This window comes from Mobula birostris, chromosome 7 (genome assembly GCF_030028105.1).
Source record: "Mobula birostris isolate sMobBir1 chromosome 7, sMobBir1.hap1, whole genome shotgun sequence".
Taxonomy (NCBI): Eukaryota; Metazoa; Chordata; class Chondrichthyes; order Myliobatiformes; family Myliobatidae; genus Mobula; species Mobula birostris.
Genome location: NC_092376.1, coordinates 42,144,723 through 42,166,204, shown reverse-complemented (window position 1 = coordinate 42,166,204; position 21,482 = coordinate 42,144,723). Strand labels below are relative to the sequence as shown.

The 21,482-nt window shown below is 46.7% G+C and overlaps 1 protein-coding gene across 2 annotated transcripts in view; it reads right to left on the bottom strand.

The window, feature by feature from the left end:
- Positions 1-21,482, bottom strand: part of usp12a (ubiquitin specific peptidase 12a) — a 73,303-nt gene that overhangs the window by 30,628 nt on the left and 21,193 nt on the right. For both annotated transcript variants that reach the window (XM_072262987.1, XM_072262988.1), the window contains one exon: positions 10,294-10,374. In XM_072262987.1, the coding sequence (XP_072119088.1) occupies positions 10,294-10,374 (81 nt within the window). The remainder of the gene's footprint in view (positions 1-10,293; positions 10,375-21,482) is intronic.

Sequence of the window (21,482 nt, the reverse complement as noted above, 5' to 3'; positions counted from 1 at the left end):
ATCATTGTTGAGGGGTATACTCCCCACCCACCGACCCCTCCCACTCCCACTGGTGGAGAAACCTATACTGTGGTCCTTCTCCACCGGCCCCTTGCGGTGGCTGCACCGAGTTTCAGTGCGTCCCTCAGCACGTACTCCTGCAGCCAAGAATGTGCCAGTCGGCAGCATTCTCCCACGGACATCTCCATGTGCTGGCAGATCATCAAGTTTCGGGCTGACCAAAGAGCGTCTTTCACCGAGTTGATGATCTGCCAGCAGCACCGGATGTTGGTCTCCGTGTGCGTCCCCGGGAACAGCCCGTAGATCAGAGAGTCCTCTGCTATGCAGCTGCTGGGGATAAAACGTGACACTAGCCCGTCCATCCTCCTCCACACCCTCTTTGCGAACTGGCAGTGTGCAAAGAGGTGGGTCACAGACTCCTCCTCACTGCAGTCCTCCCGTGGGCAGTGGGGTGCGGAGATGACATTCCGGGCGTACAGGAGGGCTCTGACTGGGAGGGCCCCTCTCACCGCCAGCCAGGCGAGGTCTTGGTGCCTGTTGGTGAGATCTGGCGATGAGGCATTTTGCCAGATGAACTGGGCAGTCTGCTCAGGGAACCACCCCACTGTGTCCATCACGTCCTTCTCCTGCAGTGCCTGCAGGACACTACGTGCCGACCACTGCCTGATGGCCCTGTGGTCAAAGGCGTTCTCCTGGAAGAACTTTGCTACGTAGGACAGGTATGCCGGCAATGACCAGCTGACTGGGGCGTTGCGCGGGAGTGGGGCCAAACCCATCCTTCGTAGCCAGAGCGACAAGTAGAACCTGGGCACATAGTGGTACTTGGTGCCCACATACCTGGGCTCTACACACAACCTGATGCAACCACATACGAAGCTGGCCATCAGGGTGAGGGCGACATTGGGGACATTCTTGCCCCCGTTGTCCAGGGACTTGTGCATGACGGTCCGTCTCACCCGCTCCATCTTGGATCCCCCAGACGAATCTGAAGACAGCCCGGGTGATTTCCGAGCTGTAGGAGCGGGCGACGGGCCAGACCTGCGCCAAGTACAGCAGCCCTGAGAGCACCTCACACCTGATGACCAGGTTCTTGCCCGTTATCGACAGGGAGTGCCCTCCCCACAGTCCCAGTTTCTGTTTCACCTTGGCAGTCCCCTCCTGCCAGTTCTTGTTGCACGCCTCAGCCCCTCCGAACCAGATCCCCAACACCTTCACGTGGTCAGACCTGATGGTGAAGGGGACGCTGGATCGGTCGGGCCAGTTGCCGAAGAGCATGGCTTCGCTCTTCGTGCGGTTGACCCTGGCCCCCAACGCTAGCTCGAACTGTTCGCAGGTGCCAATCAACCTGCGAACTGACCTCGGATCAGAGCAGAAGACGACGATGACGTCGTCCATGTACAGGGAGGTTTTCACTTGGGTCCCTCCACTGCCTGGCAGCGTCACCCCTCCTATGCCCTCATCCCTCCTGATGGCTTCTGCAAAGGGTTCTATGCAGCAGACAAACAAGACAGGGGAGAGGGGACAGCCCTGCCTGACTCCAGACCTGATGGGGAAGCTGTCTGTTTCCCACCCGTTGACCTGGACTGCACTACGGATGTCTGTGTAGAGCAGTCTAATCCAATTCCGGATTCCCTCCCCAAATCCCATTTTGGAGAGCACGTCCGCCATGTACGTGTGCGATATCCTGTTGAAGGCTTTCTCCTGGTCCAAGCTGACCAGGCAGGCGTCCACCCCCCTGTCCTGCACGTAGGCGATGGTGTCCCTCAGCAGCGCGAGGCTGTCTGAGATCTTCCTGCCTGGTACAGCACAGGTTTGGTCCGGGTGGATCACCTGTCCCAGAGCAGACTTGACCCTGTTGGCGATAGCCTTGGACAGGATCTTGTAGTCCACATTCAGGAGAGAGATGGGTCTCCAATTCCTAATGCCCTCCCTTTCCCCCTTCTGCTTGTAGATGAGGGTGATGATGCCCTTCCTCATGGACTCAGACATACTGCTGGCCAGAAGCATAGCGTTGTACACTTCCAGCAGGTCTGGGCCCATCCAGTTCCACAGAGCCGAGTACAACTCAGCCGGTAAGCCGTCGCTTCCGGGACTCTTACCCAACCCAAAGGAACGGATGGAGCCTGTCAGCTCGTCCAGGGTCAGTGGCTGATCCAGACTCTCCCGCTTGCCGTTGTCTAAGACCTGCGTGATAGATGACAGGAAGTTGCAGGAGGCTGTGGATTCTGTGGCCTTTTCGTCGTACAGACCGGCATAGAAGGACTTGCAGATCCTCAGTATGTCGGTCTGCGAGGATGCGACTGAGCCGTCTTCTTCCCTAAGGTTGTGGATCACAGAGCTCCCCCTGTGCACCTTTTGGAAGAAGAAGCGTGAGCACGTCTCGTCCTGCTCCACGGTTTGGACCCTTGATCGGAAGATGATCTTGGAGGATTCAGCAGCGAGGTGCTGGGCTTGCCGGCCCTTCACCTCTCGCAATTCCTCCCTGACATCCACCCCCTTCGACTGCAGAAGGAGAAGTTGCTGCAACTCTGTCTGGAGTTTACGCAGTTCCCTCTGCTCCTGCCTTGCATTCTGGATACCCTTGCGGATGAAGAACCTCTTAATGTTCTCCTTGGTGGCTTCCCACCAGTGAACTGGGGAATCAAAGAAGGCTTTCAAGGTTCTCCAACCTGTGTACTCCCTCTCTAGTTCCTCGATGTTCTCTGGGGTCAGCAGCTTTACGTTCAGCTTCCAAGTCCCCCTGCCTGCCTTCTGGTCCTCCCGTAAGTGACAGGTGGCTCTCAGAAGGCAGTGGTCAGAGAAGAACACCAGCGTGACGTCGGTGGACCTGACCGTGAGGGACTCAGACAGGAAGAGGAAGTCGATCCGGGAGCGGGCTGAGCCGTCCGATCGTGTCCAGGTGGCTTGCGGCTGTGCTCCACCTGTGGGGGTGCCAAAGGCGTCGCGCAGCTTGGCTGTCTTCACCGTTTCCCTCAGGAGTCTGGAGGTACTGTCCAGCCTGCCGTCGGCGCTGCCGGGTCCTCCAGCCGCATCAACGGTGCAGTTGAAGTCTCCGGCCAGAACGACCGGCTGGGACGTCACCAGCAGCTGTGGGAGCTGCTCGAAGACGGCCAGCCGCTCGCTCCGCACGGGGGAGGCGTACACGTTGATCAGCCGGAGCGGGGTGCCCCGGTACTTGACGTCTGCTACCAGGAGGCGCCCCGCAACCACCTCTTTAACTTGAGCGATTGAGAAGTTGCCTCCCCGCAGCAGAATCCCCAGGCCGGAAGCACGACAATCGTTGCCCCCCGACCACACAGACAAACCTTTTTTCCACCACCGTGACCACCTCCGGTAGTTCCGGAGGTGTGGTAGTCCGCACTCCTGGAGGAAGGTCACGTCGGTCTTTACAGTGTCCAGGTACTGGAGCGTGCTGACGCATCGCCCAGTACTTTTCAAACTTCGCACATTCAAGCACGCCAATTTAAGGTCTGCCATCATTTAAGTCTTTTATTTTGGCTGCTCTCCGTCCTCACCCTTGCCATCCTGAGCCTTCATTCCCACCGCCTTTGTGAAGTTTTCCCCCTCCTGTGGGCTCAGGTACTGCTCGTAGTACTCCTCCATGTGTGGCCGTTCTGGTTCTGGGCCTGGGGGGTTGTTGACTTCCTGGGCTGCTTCCCCTTCCGGCTGCTGGGTGCCAGCCATGGCTCTGCTCCCGGATTCCCGGAGCTCTGTGTGTCTGCTGCTCTCCGCCTCCTGTACTTGGGGGGTGGCCAGCAGACTTTCTCCCTCCTCCTCTCCACCTGTTCTGCCAGCCGCTTCTTCCGCCGGAGCTGCTGGCCTCCCCCAACTCCTTCCTCCTCTGAAGAGGACAGGGTACCAGAGGCTGTGTGGTTCCCTGCCCTTTTCTTGTGTTGCTCCGCCTTCTGTCGCTTGGCCGCCGCCTTTTGGGTCTTTTTGCGTTTCACGACCTTCCATTCAGTTTCCACCTCAGCTCTCCCCTTCCTCCATGGACTCCTGCTCGTCGTTTGCCTGGTCCTGGAGGGTCTGCAGTGGGGTGGCAGGTCTTGGGGTGCTTGCACCTTGCTCCCTGGTCTCGTCATCCGTCCTGTCGGGTGCCTCGTCTGCAGCGCTGGCGGGTACATCCGCAACTGCCTGGGCCCTTTCAGGGCCAGCACCTCCCCTGGTCGCCTGTGCGTAGGTGCCCCCACTCCTCGGGCAGGCTCTGTACAGGTGGCCAGCCTGTCCGCAAAGGTTGCAGGACTTGGCCTGCGTGCAGTCTTTGGTCAGGTGGCCTTCGGTTTTACAGTTCTTGCACATCACCACCCTGCACTGGGCTGCGATGTGCCCTGCCTTGCCGCAGTTTCAGCACACCCTGGGTTGCCCCGCGTACACCGTGTACCCTCGGTTCCCTCCGATTGCAAAGACGGAGGGGGGGTGGATGACGCCGCCGTTGGAATCCAACCTCAGCTTCACCTTGACCTGCCGTTTGCTGGTCCAGATTCCTAGTCCGTCCTTCACATCCGTTGGTGTTCCTACGCTCTCCACATACCGAGCGAGGAATGTAAGGACATCTACCACTGGCATGTGCGGGTTGAACATGTGTACCGTGATTGTCCGTTCCTGTTGGGTAGCCGTTGCAAAGAGGGCCTGCGCTTTCAGCAGCGACAGCGGCGCCTCTGTCCCCTTCAGCTGAAGCTGCTGGTACAGCTTCTGCCACCCTGCAGCCTGCCGGAAAGTGACATCGAAGAAACCTGCGAAGTCCTGGACGCAGTAGATGTCGTCGGGCGTAAATCCGCAGCATTCCATCAAGACCTTCCGAATGAAGGTCTCTCGGGTGAAGCCGGTGCCCCCGTTCCGGTCTCGCACTGTCAACCTGACAGTGTTCTTGATACCCGGGCCTCGAGCCGATGCACTGCTCGCTGCTGCCATCTTCTTCCTCACTGCTATCATCGCTGGTATGGGGTGTTAGATTGGAGGCCAATCAGCATTAGGATCCACCCCTGCATCAGCGCGAACTCTTCTCCTCCGCCTTCTGGTCTGATGGCTTCTGGTTAGAGCGTGTAGTGATGGTCTGGGACACAATGACATCATCGATGCACTTGCTGATGTAGCTAGTCACTGATGCTGTGTACTCCTCTAAGTTGGTAGAGTCACCATCGGTTGCAGCCTCCCTGAACATGTGCCAGTCAGTGTGCTCAAAGCAGTCTTGAAGAACAGAGATGGCTCCTGCTGGCCAGGTTTTCACCTGCTTCTGAACTGGTCTGGAGCAGTCTGTATGCTGGGATTAGCATAATAGAGATGTGGTCTGAGTAACCGAGATGGAGGCAGGGCTCTGCCCGGTATGGGTTGGGAATGTTCATGTAAACAAGGTCCAACATGTTTGCCCCTCTCGTTGCAAAGTCTACATACTGATGAAATTTGGGGAGCACTGACTTGAGGTTCGCGTGGTTAAAATCTCCAGCGACAGTAAACAATCCATCAGGGTGTGCGTCCTGCAGTTCACTAATAGTCTCATACAGTTCACAGAGTGCCTCCTTAGCATTAGCGCTGGGGGGAATGTACACACTGACTATAAGGACAGTGGTGAATTCCCGTGGTAAATAAAATGATCTGCATCTAACAGTCACAAACTCCACCAGCGATGAGCAGTAACTAGAGACCAGCACAGAGTTCTTGCACCATTCCGTGTTGATGTAAACACACACGTCCCCACCGCGAGTCTTACTGCACAGAGTTGCATCTCTGTCAGCCCGAAACAAAGCAAGCCCTTCTAGCTGAGTGGCGGCGTCCGGAACTCTGTCGCAAAGCCACGTTTCCGTGAAAACGAAAGCATAGCAGACTCTGTACTCCCGCCAAGTAGTCCACTGGATCGGATGTAGTCCAATTTATTGTCCAGGGAGCGGACACTGGAGAGCAGAATGGATGGGAGAGCTGGCCGGCTAGGGTTTGTTTTTAGCCTAGCACGGACCTGAGTGTTGGAGCTGCTGATGACAGATGCTGCTTACCTGCGACAGCATTCCATGTAGATGTGCTCAATGCTTGGGAGGGCTTTATCCACAGTGGACTGGTCCATAGTCACTACTTTTTGTTGGATTTTCTGTTCAAGGACATTGGTGTTTCCATACGAAACTATGATGCAGTCAGTCAATGTAGACATTTGTTAATGTTTTAGATGTCATGCCAAATCACCGCAAACTCCTAACGTGTAGAGGGGCTGCCATGCTTCCTTCATAATAGCACTTACCTGCTGGGCCCAAGCTACTGTTACTTATTATGTATACATGTACAACTAACATTGTGCACAAGATATTTTTCTTAAGTTGTTTAAAAATATTTGGTCAATTTTCTAAATGCTTCATGTAAGCCACGTACAAATTACAAATGTTAAGATAAATGCATAAACTTAATAGAGCTACAATCAAGAAATGTATATCAGCCTACTAACACACTTCATTCTCAGAGCTTCTTGCTTCCACTGTGCCTTGTCCTCTGCAATTAACATGCTAAACTTGAATCTGCCCAATGCGATTGGAATAGATCCAAGTTTATCAGAGTATGTAGTGGAATTGGGACCAGGTGCTGAAGAATTTCAAGTAGGAAGAGGTTGACCTTTGGATAAATATTCCACTACTCCTCTTAATTCAGTAAGAATGTTTTAATAAATATATTCTTTAAATCACAGTTAGGTGATGCAGTATTGGGTAGACTTGGTCATGTTGAATTCATGCGAATGCATCTTTTGTGTACATGCATGACTTTCTAGGTGGTGATTTTTGCATTAGGCATGTGTAAGTAAAGGCAGAAGACTTTAGCAGTGCATCATGGGAGCAAGAACTTAATCATGAATCACACAGGAAATTGTCTCCCTCAGACCGGCACAAATTAGTCAGGCAAAATTTCTTTCAAGTAGGGCAACTCTTCTCTTAAGCTATAATAATGCCAAATTGCTCGATGACATCCCTAACTATTCAGCACTCCTCTTGAGGTTCTAGACTGACACTAACTAAAAGTACATATTATGCTGTTATCATTAACCACCGGATTTGTTACAGCCCATGTGCTGAGGTAATCTGATAGTCCTCAAAATTCTAATATTTAGACAATATAAAGCAATGTTTCTTCAAGTCAGCGTGGTACAGAGCAATGCGTATTTGCAGCAGGTTCAGGAAATGCTGTAAAACGATAAGCTGGCATGTTGCCATGGTGTATTTTACAAATGGAACATACTGTAGACTGGGTGCTGAGTGAGAAGCTTTGTGGTAGGTGGATTCAAGCTTTTTCTAGTGTTACTGAAATTGCACTCAAACAAGTTGAAAGTATTCTTTCACAGCTTTACCTTGTATATAATGGAAATGATCAGGGGACTCAGCAGTGACTCAGGTGCCAAAAAAAACCTACCCTCCCAGCTTTTCTTTTAGCCGCAGTGTTTATGTGGCTATTCCAGTTAGGTCAATACTAAAGCTCAAGAAGTTCATAGGAATCTCAGTCATGAAACTGTCATTAAACTAAAGATGTGGTTAAATCCTCTGTTGGGGATGGTCAGTGCCTTTCCCTCATGTGGCATGACTATTTACCGTGTATCAACCCATGCCCAAGTTGTGCCCAGGTTTCCTCACTGCCTACAGTTGCCAAAATTGCTCAACTCATCAGCAAATTTCCTCATTTTAAGCAACACAGAAAATGCTGGAGGAACTTTAGCAAGTTGGGCAGCATCTATGGAAGGGAATAAATAATCGATGTCTAGGTCTCAGGTTGGAGGAGAAATATCTCATATTACGTCCAATCTCAGGTTCAAGGTTGATTTTCCGTCTGGGTAGCCTCCAACCTGATGGCATGAATATTGATTTCTTTAACTTTGAGTATTTCCTCCTCCTTTTTCTCTTTTTCCATTTCCAATTCTGACCTTCTTACCCCTTATTTTCTCATCTGTTCATCACCTGCCTTTGGATCCCCTCCTCCTTTCTTTCTTTTTCAATAGTTTTATCAATTACTTGCATAGACGAATACAAAATACATTATGATATTATGGAAACAGAAACAAGATTGAATTGCCCCATAACTATGTATATTACAATAACCATAATATTGAAAAGGTATATTTTATTGTAATCTAAAGCAAAATCAAAACTCCAAAACAAAACAGAACGAGGGGGAAAAACAGCTGTTTTGTTAAAGAAAAAAAATCTCTAACATATAGTCGTAAATTCAAACATATAATAGCCACCATCATTGCTGACCAAATCAAAAATTGTGAAAGTAGTTCCAAAAAGGTCCCCATGATGTGAAAAATCTTGTCTAAGTATAGAAATAGAACACCTAATCTTCTCTAGATTTAAACATGACGTAACACCAATCAACCAATGGGCGTGAGTAGGCGGAGTGGCATCTTTCCATTTAAGCAACAAAACTCTTTTCTTTTCATCCATGATCCACAGTCCTCCTCTCTGAGAGGCCTCTTTATTCAGCCTTTTACCATTTTCACCTATCCCTTTCAGCTTCTTACTTCAAATCCCTCTCCCAGCTTCTTGTTTCATCCAGCCCCCACCCACCCAGTCTCACCTGTCACCTGCCACCTTGTAGTCCATCCCCTCCTCCACCTTCTCAATCTGATGCTTGTTCCCCTCCCTTTCCAATCCTGATGAAGGATCGAAACCCAAAATGTCAACAACTGATTCCTCTCCATAGATGTTGCCTGACTTGCTGAGTTATGTATTGCTCAAAATTTCCAGTTTCTGCAGAATCTCTTTGATTTTAAGCAGTTGAAAATGTTTAAGGTTTGTCCATTTTCCTGATATCCTGGAGTTGAGGTGACTGGCTTCCAACTACAATCATCTTTTTGTGAGATGAACATCTCCACTAAATCTAGAAATTTTCTCTCAGTTCGGACTGATATTAGTTTTACCTGAGCTCCAGGATGCCAAATATGTTCAAATGTTACTGTTATGTCATCACAGTCACCCTCACAGAAAGAATGTAGTTCTTTTATCCATGTTCGTACCATGGCTAAGGAGGTTTGGTGACAATTACTAATCCAAATAGGTGTATGGGTTTCTGCTACTGGATGGCATTGCCAGTGCCAGCATCTCTTCCCCCCACCCCTCTTAATTCAGAGCAAACTGATGGGCAAGAAACTAACTGGATTGAATTTATCCTCTTCCTTTTCTAATGGTCAAGGCATCGCTGGACAGTTTTGCATATTAGTAACAGTCCTTTACAGCCCAGAATGGCCAACTCTGGGGCACAAGTTGTCACAAGCCTGGAATTTGTCCCATAGACTCCGTGTTTTCTTTGTGCAGTTGGAGCGAATTAAATGGCTGAAAACTAATACTGATCACTGAGATGGATTATCCATCCACTACCTCTTACTGAAGATTGTTTCTTCAGACATATCCTTTGCACTTAAATACAGGGTAGTAGGGTCTACTATCAATGAGAATGGGGATAATTTTGGAGCCACATCAAATTAGTTCTGCTGATTTTGCATGGACTGCATCAAAACAATAGCACAATTTACCAGAAACTATAACCAAAATTTAACAAGATTTCTTGATGGTTCAATAGGTAAATACATTAATTTGTCCTAGTCTTAACTGCTCTAACAGGCAAGAGTCACCTTTGACATCTAGTTTGCACTTGTCCTAATTATACTGATGATGGAAAATCATTAGTCAGCCAATAGCAATCTTGCTGGAATTTAACTTGTGTGATTAATGATGAAAGTATAGTGTTGACTATCAAGAAAGTTCATAACAGGTTCCATTAATATACCAGCTTAATCTTTAACTTTCCATTTTGCTCATGGAAAAGCAGGCACTTGGGGAAGCTCTTGGAGGACTGAACAAACACACTGAGGTATAGCATAGCATGACTGCTTTCAAAGGGGTCGATGGTGTTGAGGCTTAAGTGGATATCCACTAAGTGGATAGTCTCATTTATACTCTATTTTTGATCTCCTGGAAACCCGTTTGAGGTCTGCTCTCTTTTCCCAAGTACTTTATCTTTTTTCTCACTCTACATGAGGTGCATGCTCCTTTCAAACAGTTTATTTTTGCAAAATACTGGATGTACTATTGAAGGTTCAGGAGTGCCAATCTACAGTATTCTTTTCCACATTGGAGGTACGACTAAATTACATTTACCCTTTCTGCCAAATGAAAGTTCAAAAGTTTGAAATATCACCCAGAATGAAATCAAACTTTATTATTGATCCATTTATAAATTCTAGTTAAGAATCTCTTTAAAAATACTTCAATCACAATGATATAATTAGCATTGATCTGTTGGTGCCATTTTGAAATTTCAGATACTTACGTTGACTAAACCAAAATAATGCTCATTGACTGGAAACTGTTCAGGCCCAATCTCTTTCTCCAGAGCAGAGGCATTGATGCCCTAGGAAAAAGAAAGAAAAATAATTGTTTTGATTGACTGTAAACAAAGAAATCAAAGTACAAGCAGACTACGTTTCTGGAACATCCGAGGCAGAATTTGCAATTTGTGATATTTTCACACAGTATCTAAGGTTCAAAGTTCAGTGCAAGTATAACTTTCAGATTTTCCTGAGACACAAGATGGTCCATTAAAGTGCTAGGTTTGCATTTATGTGAATTGTATCTCATTACTGCACAGGACTTTAATAAGCACAGAGCTACTTACAGTTCCACAAGGATAAATGGCAAGGGATTACTTATTTACACCACTTCAAAACTCAGCTGAAGAATGCTTCTGATGATGAATGAACAAACTAATTAAGTGTTAACTGTTTCCTCAACCAAAACTCCGGAATTTTTTTCAGATATTACTGAGCAACTACAAGACCCAATATACTGTTATAGTCACCAGAGTAAGCCATGTTAAAAACGTTAAACCGTAACTCCCTATTCATATGTCTTTTAATATTTTTTGGGCGTTTTAGGACTTGAATCTTTGAACTGAATCTTCAATCCTACAAAAGCCACAGTTTATTCAGGTTCTGTTATCCTCAACCTAATTCGCACCCGCACTCCCGTTACCAAATTGCTCTCTAATTTACACAACTCAATTTTTACTTGCCAGGACCTGTGAAAAAATGTTTTCATTTTCCCTTCACCTCTTGATGTTGTCTCATTCCTGAAATTTATGTCACGTTGCGCCATGCTCAAGTGAAACCATCAATTAATTACTATTGTACTGAGTTAATTTGTTTCAAAGTTTGTCCATTTCCCTTTCCTCCACCTATATGTAGTAGCTTACTTGCACATTGCACAGAATTATAAAAAAAAGTCATGTTTTTTTTCTTTTTTCCAAATATTTATCCACTTTCTCTTTACAAGCCTTTACAGAAGGATTTCAAAACGCAAACACGAGGAAATCTGCAGATACTGGAAATTCAAGCAACACACACAGAAAATGCTGATGAACGCAGCAGGCCAGGCAGCATCTATAGGAAGAGGTACAGTCAACGTTTTGGACTGGGTCCTGACGAAGGGTCCCAGCCCGAAACGTCGACTGTACCTCTTCCTATAGATGCTGCCTGGCAAGCTTCATTCACAGTACTTACAGAAGGGTTTCTACTGGATGATTGACCTCTGCAAGTACAGGTGTCCCCCGCTTTTCGAACGTTCGCTTTACAAAACCTCACTGTTACGAAAGACCTACATTAGTACCCTGCTTTCGCTTTCAGGTGTTTTCACTGTTACGAAAAAAATCAGCAAGCGATAAAAGGCAGCGCACGCCCCGAGCAGCCGCTGTCCCCCGGATTCGGAACAGCATTGCTTTAACACGTGCCTGTGAGCAGCCGTTTGCAAGATGAGTTCTGAGGTATTGGAAAAGCCCGAAAGAGCTCGTAAGGGTGTTACACTTAGCATAAAACTAGACATAATGAAGCATTTCGATTGTGGTGAACGAAGTAAGGACTAAGTGAGTTTGACTTGTGGAAACTGACGAAGATGATGTTGAGGAGGTTTTGGCATCCCATGACCGAGAACTGATAGATGAAGAGCTGATGCAATTGGAAGAGGAAAGGATAACAATCGAAACCGAATGCAGTAGCGAAATGAACGTGAAGCCACTGCGTGAGATTTTCACTGCAATGATAAAGTACAACTTTAATTTTGAAAGGTTACGTCAGTTTAGTGGATATTTGCAAGATGGTTTGAGTCCTTACAAAGAACTGTATGATAGAAAAATGCGCGAGGCTCAGCAGTCAAGCAAGCCTTCCACATCAGCCACAGCAGACGACGAACCTTGACTTTCGACATCGGGGCGGGCAGTCATAGGAGAAGATGACCTGCCTACCTTCATGGAAACAGACGACGAGATGACACCCCGGTGTCCCATCACCCCAACCCCCGGCCCACGGACAGATACCGATTCGCAGAGAATGCAACGGTAGCTGGGAGACACACAGCACATCTTTAAGAAAAAAGCCGAAATAAACGTGCTAATTAATTAGGTGCCGCCCCACACTTAAATGTCGGCCCAGATCAGAGGCGATGCAATCGGCAATGATCTGGGCCGACAATTACGTATTGGGCGGCACCTAATTAATTAGCATGTTTATTTCGGCTTTTTTCTTAAAGATGTGCTGTGTGCCTCCCGGCTACCGCTGGACCCCTGCGTGCTTCGCGGCAATGTATCTGTTGGCAGCCTGGAGGGTGGGGGCCACTGCACCACCCAACCTCCGACGACTCAGTCTAACACACCATCAGTGTGTTCGGCAAGCTATGTTCCCGATTACGGTAAGTGATACTACATTGTACATACATTATTTCTACTTTATATAGGCTGTGTATTTTTACGTGTTACTTGGTATGATTTGGCAGCTTCATAGCTTAAAGGTTACTGGAGAGCGTTTGCTCCGTGTTTTTGCCGAGAGTGCTTGCGTGAGATTTTCGCTTCGGCGAACACTGCAGTAATGATTGTGGAAAAGTATTTCTACTTTATATAGGCTGTGTATTAATCATATGATTCCTGCTTTTACTATATGTTACTGTTATTTTTGGTTTTATGTGTTATTTGGCATGATTTAGTAGGTTATTTTTGGGTCTGCGAACGCTCACAAAATTTTCCCATATAAATAAATGGTAATTGCTTCTTCGCTTTACGACATTTCGGCTTACGAACCATTTCACAGGAACACTCTACCTTCGGATGGCGGGGGAAACCTATAAAAACTTCTTGTAGGTGTTGTATTTATTAGTCAGGAAACTATTTTTACGACTCCCAGCTAATAACTTACTAATTACAGGTTTCCCCCGCCATCCGAAGGAAGAGCGTTCCTGTGAAACGGTTCCTAAGCCAAAATGTCATAAAGCGAAGAAGCAATTACCATTTATTTATATGGGAAAATTTTGTGAGCGTTCGCAGACCCAAAGATAACCTACCAAATCATGCCAAATAACACATAAAACCTAAAATAACAGTAACATATAGTAAAAGCAGGAATCATATGATAAATACACAACCTATATAAAGTAGAAATACTTCTCTACAACGTTTGCCTGCACAGACCTCCGTAGTGAAAATCTCACGCAAGCGCTCTCGGCAGAAAATCTCACGCAAGTGCTGTTGGCATAAACGCGCTCTCCAGTAACCTTTAAACTATGAAGCTGCCAAATCTACCAAACAACACATAAAAATACACAGCCTATATAAAGTAGAAATAATGTACATACAGTGTAGTATCACTTATGGGAATTGGGAAGACAGCGCCAAGCACACTGATGGTGGTGTGTTAGACTGAGTCGTCGCAGGCTGGGTGGTATAGTGGTCCCCACCCTCTGGGCCGCCGACCTGATACATTGCCGCGAAGAACGCAGCAGTAGTCGGGAGGTACACAGCACATCGTTAAGAAAAAAGCCGAAATAAACATGCTAATTAATTAGGTGCTGCCCATGTTTATTTCGGCTGTTTTCTTAAAGATGTGCCGTGTGCCTCCCGGCTACCGCTGCGTTCTTCGCGAATCGGTACAGTGTCTGTCCGGGGCCCGGGTGTTGGGGTGGTGGGACACAGGGGTGTCATCTCATCGTCGATCAGGGCAGGCAGCTCATCTTCTCCTATGACTGCCCGCCTCGATGTCGAAGGTCGAGGTTCGTCGTCTGCTGTGGAAGGCTTGCTTGACTGCTGAGCCTCGCGCATTTTTCTATCATAGAGTTGTTTGTAAGCACTGAAACCACCCTGCAAATATCCCCTAAACCTATGTACCCTTTCAAAATTAAAGTCGTACTTTATCATTGCAGTGAAAATCTCTCGCAGTTGCTTTACTTTCTGCATTCAGTTTCGATTGTTATCCTTTCCTCTTCCAATTGCATCAGCTCTTCATCTATCAGTTCTTGGTCATGGGATGCCAAAACCTCTTCAACATCATTTTCGTCAACTTCCACAAGCCAAACTCACTTCGTCCTTGCTTCGTTCACCACGATCGAAACGCTTAATTATGTCTAGTTTTACGCTAAGTGTAACACCCTCACTCTTTCAGGCTTTTCCGACACCTTAGAACTCACCTTGCTAATGGCTGCTCAATACCGTTGAGCAATGCCGTTCCGAATCCGGGGCAGAGTGGCAGCTCGGGGCGCGCACTGCCTTTTATCACGTGCTGATTTTTTATCGTGCGCTGCCTTTCTTTGTAACAGTGAAAACACCTTCTGAAAGCGAAAACAGGGTACTAATGTAGGTCTTTCGTAACAGCGAGGTTTCGTAAAGCGAACGTTCGAAAAGCGGGGGATACCTATACTGGAAATTGTTCATAAGTAGTTACATTATCGAAACCAATCATTTTTGAGGACTAGATTTTCCCTGATCCTTGTTTATTCTTATTAATAAAGCCTTGCAGATCTGGCAAGAATTTATTTTCTTCATTATCCTTATACCTTTCCCAAAGTAGGGTGTCTATAACAAGTCACCATATTTTATTTGTGACTTAACCAAAAATATACTCAGTATCCTTGGACCACCCTGTATCTTCTGAAAGTATTTTGTCCTCTATCTGCCAAAGACTTACTAGCTTTCTGACATTTTCATCCTTGCTTCCCCAAGCAATCTTTCCACTGTTTTATCTAAAATCAAGATTCTCAGTCCATTCTGAATTCAAGCTTTCAATAAACAAAGTTAGATTTTTAGTAGCTTTTCTTTTTCTTCATCCAGCAACATAAAAAAAACCTTTTAAGCGTGCTATATCATTAGTAAACCAAATCTAAAACCAGGCAGTATAGTGACACAGTTAGTTAGCACTGGTGCCTCAGAGCTCTAGAGACTAGGGTTTGGCCTTGACCTGGGGTGCTGTCTGTGTGGAGTTTGCATGTTATTCCTGTAACTGCATGCATTTTGTTTCGATGCTCTGGATTCCTCCCACCTGCCAAAGACTTGCTAATTAGAAGGGTATGTGGCCTCTGTAAATTTCCTTAGTACAGGTGAGTGAGTTGGAGTTTATAGAGACATAGAAGGAAAACAGAGTTCCGGTATATAGCATAATCAATGTGGATGTGGTAGGGGAAAAAAGAACAATTTTCATTCTCAATAACTTTATAAATTCAGATAAGCAGTTCAAATCATACTAGAGGGAATAAAGTACCAGGTATTTTATTGGTATAGCCAATACCTGCTTGCAATAAGGCTATGTATGGTGACAAGGCTAACTGCAACCAGAATGGAGATGATTGGGGAATTGGAGACACAAGAGACTGCAGATTCTGGTATCAGGAGCTACAAACAATCTGCTGGAGAAAAATCACCAGATCAAGCAACATCTGGAGGGGGGTGGTTAAGAGGAAGAGAAATGGGAGGAGGGGAGTTTAAAAGAACTGTTGAAACCTTGCTAGGGAAATTTTTCTGTCAAATAAACTTGATGGCTGCATAGCTACAGATGTCAGACCTACTGCTTAATGTGCTTCTATAATCCTCTAAGCATTGCAATTTCCTGGACAAACTACCTTTACTTTAGCTGGAAGTAGCTTCTGAAGTTTCAGCTGAAAACTTGTTTGAATTGCCTGATGAAAAAGCTGGTTTTGAGAGGCCAGGAAATCCTTGTTTACTATGCTTGGTGTGGAGTAACAAATAAATTTACAGATTTTATCCATAAGTTCCATTTAGATCATATGTAGTAACAGCTATTCTACTAGATACAGTTGATTTTCTATTCACTCAGTCTGACTATCATATTAACGATCACAAACGCAAGAGAAGTAACTTGGCTATTTTTTTCCTGAAACAATAGGACTCATACTTCCTTACAGCACATACTTATTGGGCTGAACAATTCTTCCATGCTGGATCTTAAAGCAATCCTGTTGATTCCATTTCACCATTAATTTACCTTAAACTATTCTCTCTCACATTCCCAACAACTCCTCATCCACTGACACCAAGGCTCATTCAGGACAATTCCCTTTCGTGTACAGACAGCATGCTACATCACAAACACGAGAACATTTGCAAACACGAGGAAATCTGCAGATGTTGGAAATTCAAGCAACACACACAAAAAATGCTGGTGGAATGCAGCAGGCCAGGCAGCATCTATAGGAAGAGGTACAGTCGATGCTTCCGGCTGGAACCCTTCAAAACGTCGACTGTACCTCTTCCTATAGATGCTGCTTGGCCTGCTGCGTTCCACCAGCATTTTTTGTGTAACATTTGCAAATGCTCAATTCCAAAGCAACACACAAAATGCTGGAGGAACTCAGCAGGCCAGGCAGCATTTATGGAAAACGAGTAAATAGCCGACATGTCAGGCTGAGTGCCTTTTTCAGGACTGGAATGGAAGAGAAGCCAGAGTAAGGTGGGGGGAGGGGAGGAAAACGTATAAATTAGTAGGTGGTGGGTGAAAACGGGAGGGGGAGGAATGAAATAAATTCTACAAATTCACCACCCTCTGGCTAAAGAAATTTCTCTGCATCTCTGTTTTAAATGTACGCCCTTCTATCCTAAGGCTGTGCCCTCTCGTCCTAGACTCCCACACCATGGGAAACATCCTTTCCACGTCTATTCTGTCTAGGCCTTTCAATATTCAAAAGGTTTCATTGAGATCCCCTCCCCAATCCTTCCAAATTCCAGTAAGTACAGACCAGAGCCATCAAATGTTCCTCATATGATAACCCTTTCATTCCTGAAATCATCCTTGTGAACCTCCTCTGAACCCTCTCCAATGCCAGCACCTCTTTTCTTAGACAAGGAGCCCAAAAATGTACACAACACTCAAGGTGAGGACTCACTCACCAGTGCCTCATAAAGCCTCAGTATCACATCCCTGCTTGTGTTCTTTATATAGGCATCTGTTAGTCTCGTGAGACCATGGATTTGCAACCTTGGAAGGTTTCCAGGGCACAGGCCTGGGCAAGGTTGTATGGAAGACCAGCTGTTACCCATGCTGCAAGTCTCCCCTCTCCACGCCATCGATGTTGTCCAAGGGAAGGGCATCAGGGCGTGATACAGCTTGGCACTGGTGTCGTTGCAGAGCAATATGTGGCTAAGTGCCTTGCTCAAGGACACAACACGCTGCCTCAGCTGAGGCTCAAACTAATGACTTTCAAATCACTAGACCGACACCTTAACCACTTGGCCACACGCCAACACAAGGAGGCCTTGTGTTCTAGACCTCCTGAAATGAATGCTAACATTGCATTTGCCGTCCTCTCCACTGACTCAGCCTGCAATCCTGCAAGTTAGCCTTCAGGGTGTTCTGCACAAGGACTCCCAAGTCCTTGTGCATCTCAGACTTTTGGACTTTCTCCCTGGTTAGAAAATAGTCTACACATTTATTCCTACTACCAAAGTGCATGACCACGCATTTTCCAGCATTGTATTTCATTTGCCACTTTCGAGCTCATTCTCCTAATTCTGCAGCCTTCCTGTTTCCTCAACACTACCTGCCCCTCCACCAATCTTTATATTGTCTACAAACTTGGCAACAAAGCCATCTATTCCATCATCTAAGTCACTGATATACAGCATAAAAAGCTGTCCCAACACTGACCCCTGCGGAACACCACTAGTCACTGGCAGCCAACCAGACAAGGATACTTATATTCCACTCGCTGTCTCTTACCAATTAGCCAATGCACTAACCATAGAAACAGCGAAAACCTACAGCACAATACAGGCCATTCGGCCCACAAAGTTGTGCCGAACATGTCCCCACCTTAGAAATTACTAGGCTTAACCTACAGCCCTCTATTTTTCTAAGCTCCATGTACCTATCCAAAAGACTCTTAAAAGACCCTATTGTATCCGCCTCCACCACAGTTGCCGGCAGCCCATTCCAGGCACTCACCACTCTCTGAGTAAAAAACTTACCCCTGACATCTCCTCTGTACCTACTCCTCAGCACCTTAAACCTGTGTCCTTTTGTGGCAGCCATTTCAGCCCTGGGAAAAAGCCTCTGACTATCCACACAATCGATGCCTCTCATCATCTTATACACCTCTATCAGGTCACCTCTCATCCTCCATCGCTCCAAGGAGAAAAGGCCAAGTTCTCTCAACCTATTCTCATACTGCATACTCCCCAATCCAGGCAACATCCTTATAAATCTCCTCTGCACCCTTCCTGTAGTGAAGTGACCAGAACTGAGCACGGTACTCCAAGTGGGGTCTGACCAGGTGCCAGTAACTTTCCTGTAATACCATGGGCTCTAATTTATTAAGCAGCCTCATGTGTGGCACCTTGTCAAAGGCCTTCTGAAAGTCCAAATATACAACATCCCCGTAAAGAGCTGGGATGTTGATTGATGAAAGAGATAAAGGGCTGGAGAGGATACAAGACAATGGAAGAAAGGAGAGGGGATGAGCACCAGAAGGAGATGATAAGCATGTAAGGTGGTAAAGTGAAAGAGGGAAATAGGAATGGGGAATAGTGAAAGGGGTGGGGAGGCAATTACTGCAAGTTTGAGAAACCGATGTTCATACTATCAGGTTGGAGGCTACCCAGACAGGATGCAAGGTATAGCTCCTCCAATCTGACTGTTGCCTCATTGTAGCAGTAGAGCAGGCCGTAGACTGAGATGTCGGAATGGTAATGGGAAGTAGAACTGAAACGGAAGGGCATCGGAAAATCCCACTTTTTCTGGCGTACAGAGCAGAAGTGCTCGGTGGAGCAGTCTCATCAATATATAGCAGATTACGCAAGTCTCGTAGGTGAAGTGTGGGGAGAGTTATGCCTGCAATATGAACTATGTACAATCACAATATTCATTAGATACTGTATATATTCTATTAATTTACTGTATGTATTAGAAACAGAAAATCTACAGCACAATACAGGCCCTTTGGCCCACAAAGCTGTGCTGAACATGTCCTTACCTTAAAACTACCTAGGCTTACCCATAGCCCACAATTTTTCAAAGCTCCATGTACCTATCCAGGAGTCTCTTAAAAGACCCTATTGTTTCCTCTTCCACCACCGCTGCCAGGAGTCCATTCCACGCACAAAAAACAAAAGTCTGGTTCGAGGGATGACTTTCAAATAGATCGTAGTAAGGTAGCTGCTCTGCTACTTACGAAACCCTGAGCCCGAATTAGGTTGTCTGCTAGTATTTTAGCACCGGGTTCCCCATGAACATTGGGTGTGCTAAACAGGCTTAGAGGTGGCGCCCATCTGTCAGCGCTCCAGGCCAGTAGCAATGGCACTTCTCGCCGGCCGCACGAGGGGGCCAGTTACCTGAGGCCAACCAGTGATCCCTGGCGCTAGGATATCACTGCATTTAGGTAGGATTCTGACTTAGAAGCATTCAGTCATAATCCTGCGGATGGTAGCTTCGCACCATTGGCTCCTCAGCAAATGTCCGAACCTGCGATTCCTCTCGTACTGAGCAGGATTACTGTTGCAACAACACATTATCAGTATGGTAAAACTAGACTGTCTCACGTCGGTCTAAACCTATTAATTGAGCCACAAGGTAATATAGAACTTTGGTATACCACAAGGAGGTGGGGCGGCAATTAGTTCTGGTTGCCTCATTATTGGAAAACAGTGGATGCTTTAAAGGGGGTGCAGAGGAGATTTACCAGGATGCTGCCTGGATTAGAGGTAGTGTCTTGAGCGGAAAGATTGAGTGAGCTAGGGCTTTTCTCTTCTGGGTGAGAGGATGGGAGGTAACTTGATAGAGGTGTACAAGGTAAGAGGCATTGATAGAGTAGACAGCCAATGCCTTTCACCCGCTTCTCCCCCTCTCCCCCCCCCCCAATGTAGCAATGGCTGATACGAGAGGGAATAATTTTAAGGTGATTTCGGAAAGTTTATGGGGGAGGGAGAGGTAAGTTTGTTTTGATAAGAAGGCAGTGGTAAGTGCATGGAATGAATGCACTCCTGATGGTGGTGGTGGACGCAGATACATTAGGGACATTTAAGAGACTTAAATCAGCACAGGGGTGAAAAAAATAGAGGGCTACATGGAAGGGAAGAATTAGATTAAACAAAGTTAAAAGGTTGGCACAACAACACGGGCCAAAAGGCTTGTCTATGTTCCAATGTGATTTTGGATAGCATTAGTGTGAATATTCAATTAATAAAAATCATAGTGTACATAGAACAATGTGATATGGGTAGCTATATGGGTGATATGTCTCTGACTTAAAGGAGAAACCAGCTTAGGGTAATTTCTCAGTAACCAAACCTTTAAAACTGGACTTCAATATCCAGTTCATCCTCCTTTATTAGTTCAGAAATTTGCTGGCCACATAGGTAGGCTCCTCAAACAAGAGAAAATCTGCAGATGCTGGAAATCCGAACCACACACACAAAATGCTGGAGGAACTCAGCAGGCCAGCTAGCATCTATGGATAAGAGTACAGTCGAAATTTCAGGCCGAAACCCCTTCAGCAGGACTAGTTAAAAAAAAAGCTGAGGAGTAGATTCGAAAGGTGGGGGGGGGGGCAAGAGAGAGAAACGGCGGGCAATAGGTGAAGGCCATGGAAGAAAGAAGGTGGGGAGGGAGGAACACCAGAGGAAGGCGATGGGCAGACAAGGAAATAACATCAGAGGGGGACAGGGGATCCCACCACCAAACACATCTTTCCTTGCCCCTCCCCCACTTTCCACAGGGATCGTTCCTTATGCATCTCCCTTGACCATTCGTCCCTCCTCACTGATCTCCCCCCTGGCACTAACCCTTGCAAACCGAACAAGTACTTCACCTGCCCCTACCCCTCCTCCCTCACTACCACTCGGGGTCCCAAACAGTCCTTCCAAGTGAGACAACACTTCACCTGTGAGTCTGATGGGGTCATATACTGCGTTCCCGGTGTAGCCTCTTGTATATCAGTGATACCCGGCATAGACTGGGAGACTGCTTCGCCGAGCATCTACACTCCATCTGCCAGAACAAGCGGAATCTCCCAGAGGCTACTCATTTTAATTCCACTTCCCATTCCTATATGTCCATCCATGGCCTCCGCCACTGTTGTGATGAGGCCACACTTAGGTTGGAGAACAACACCTTGTATTCCATTTGAGTAGCCTCCAACTTGATGGCATGAACTTTTGATTTCTCAAACTTCCAGTAATGCCCCTCACCCCTCCCCTTCCTT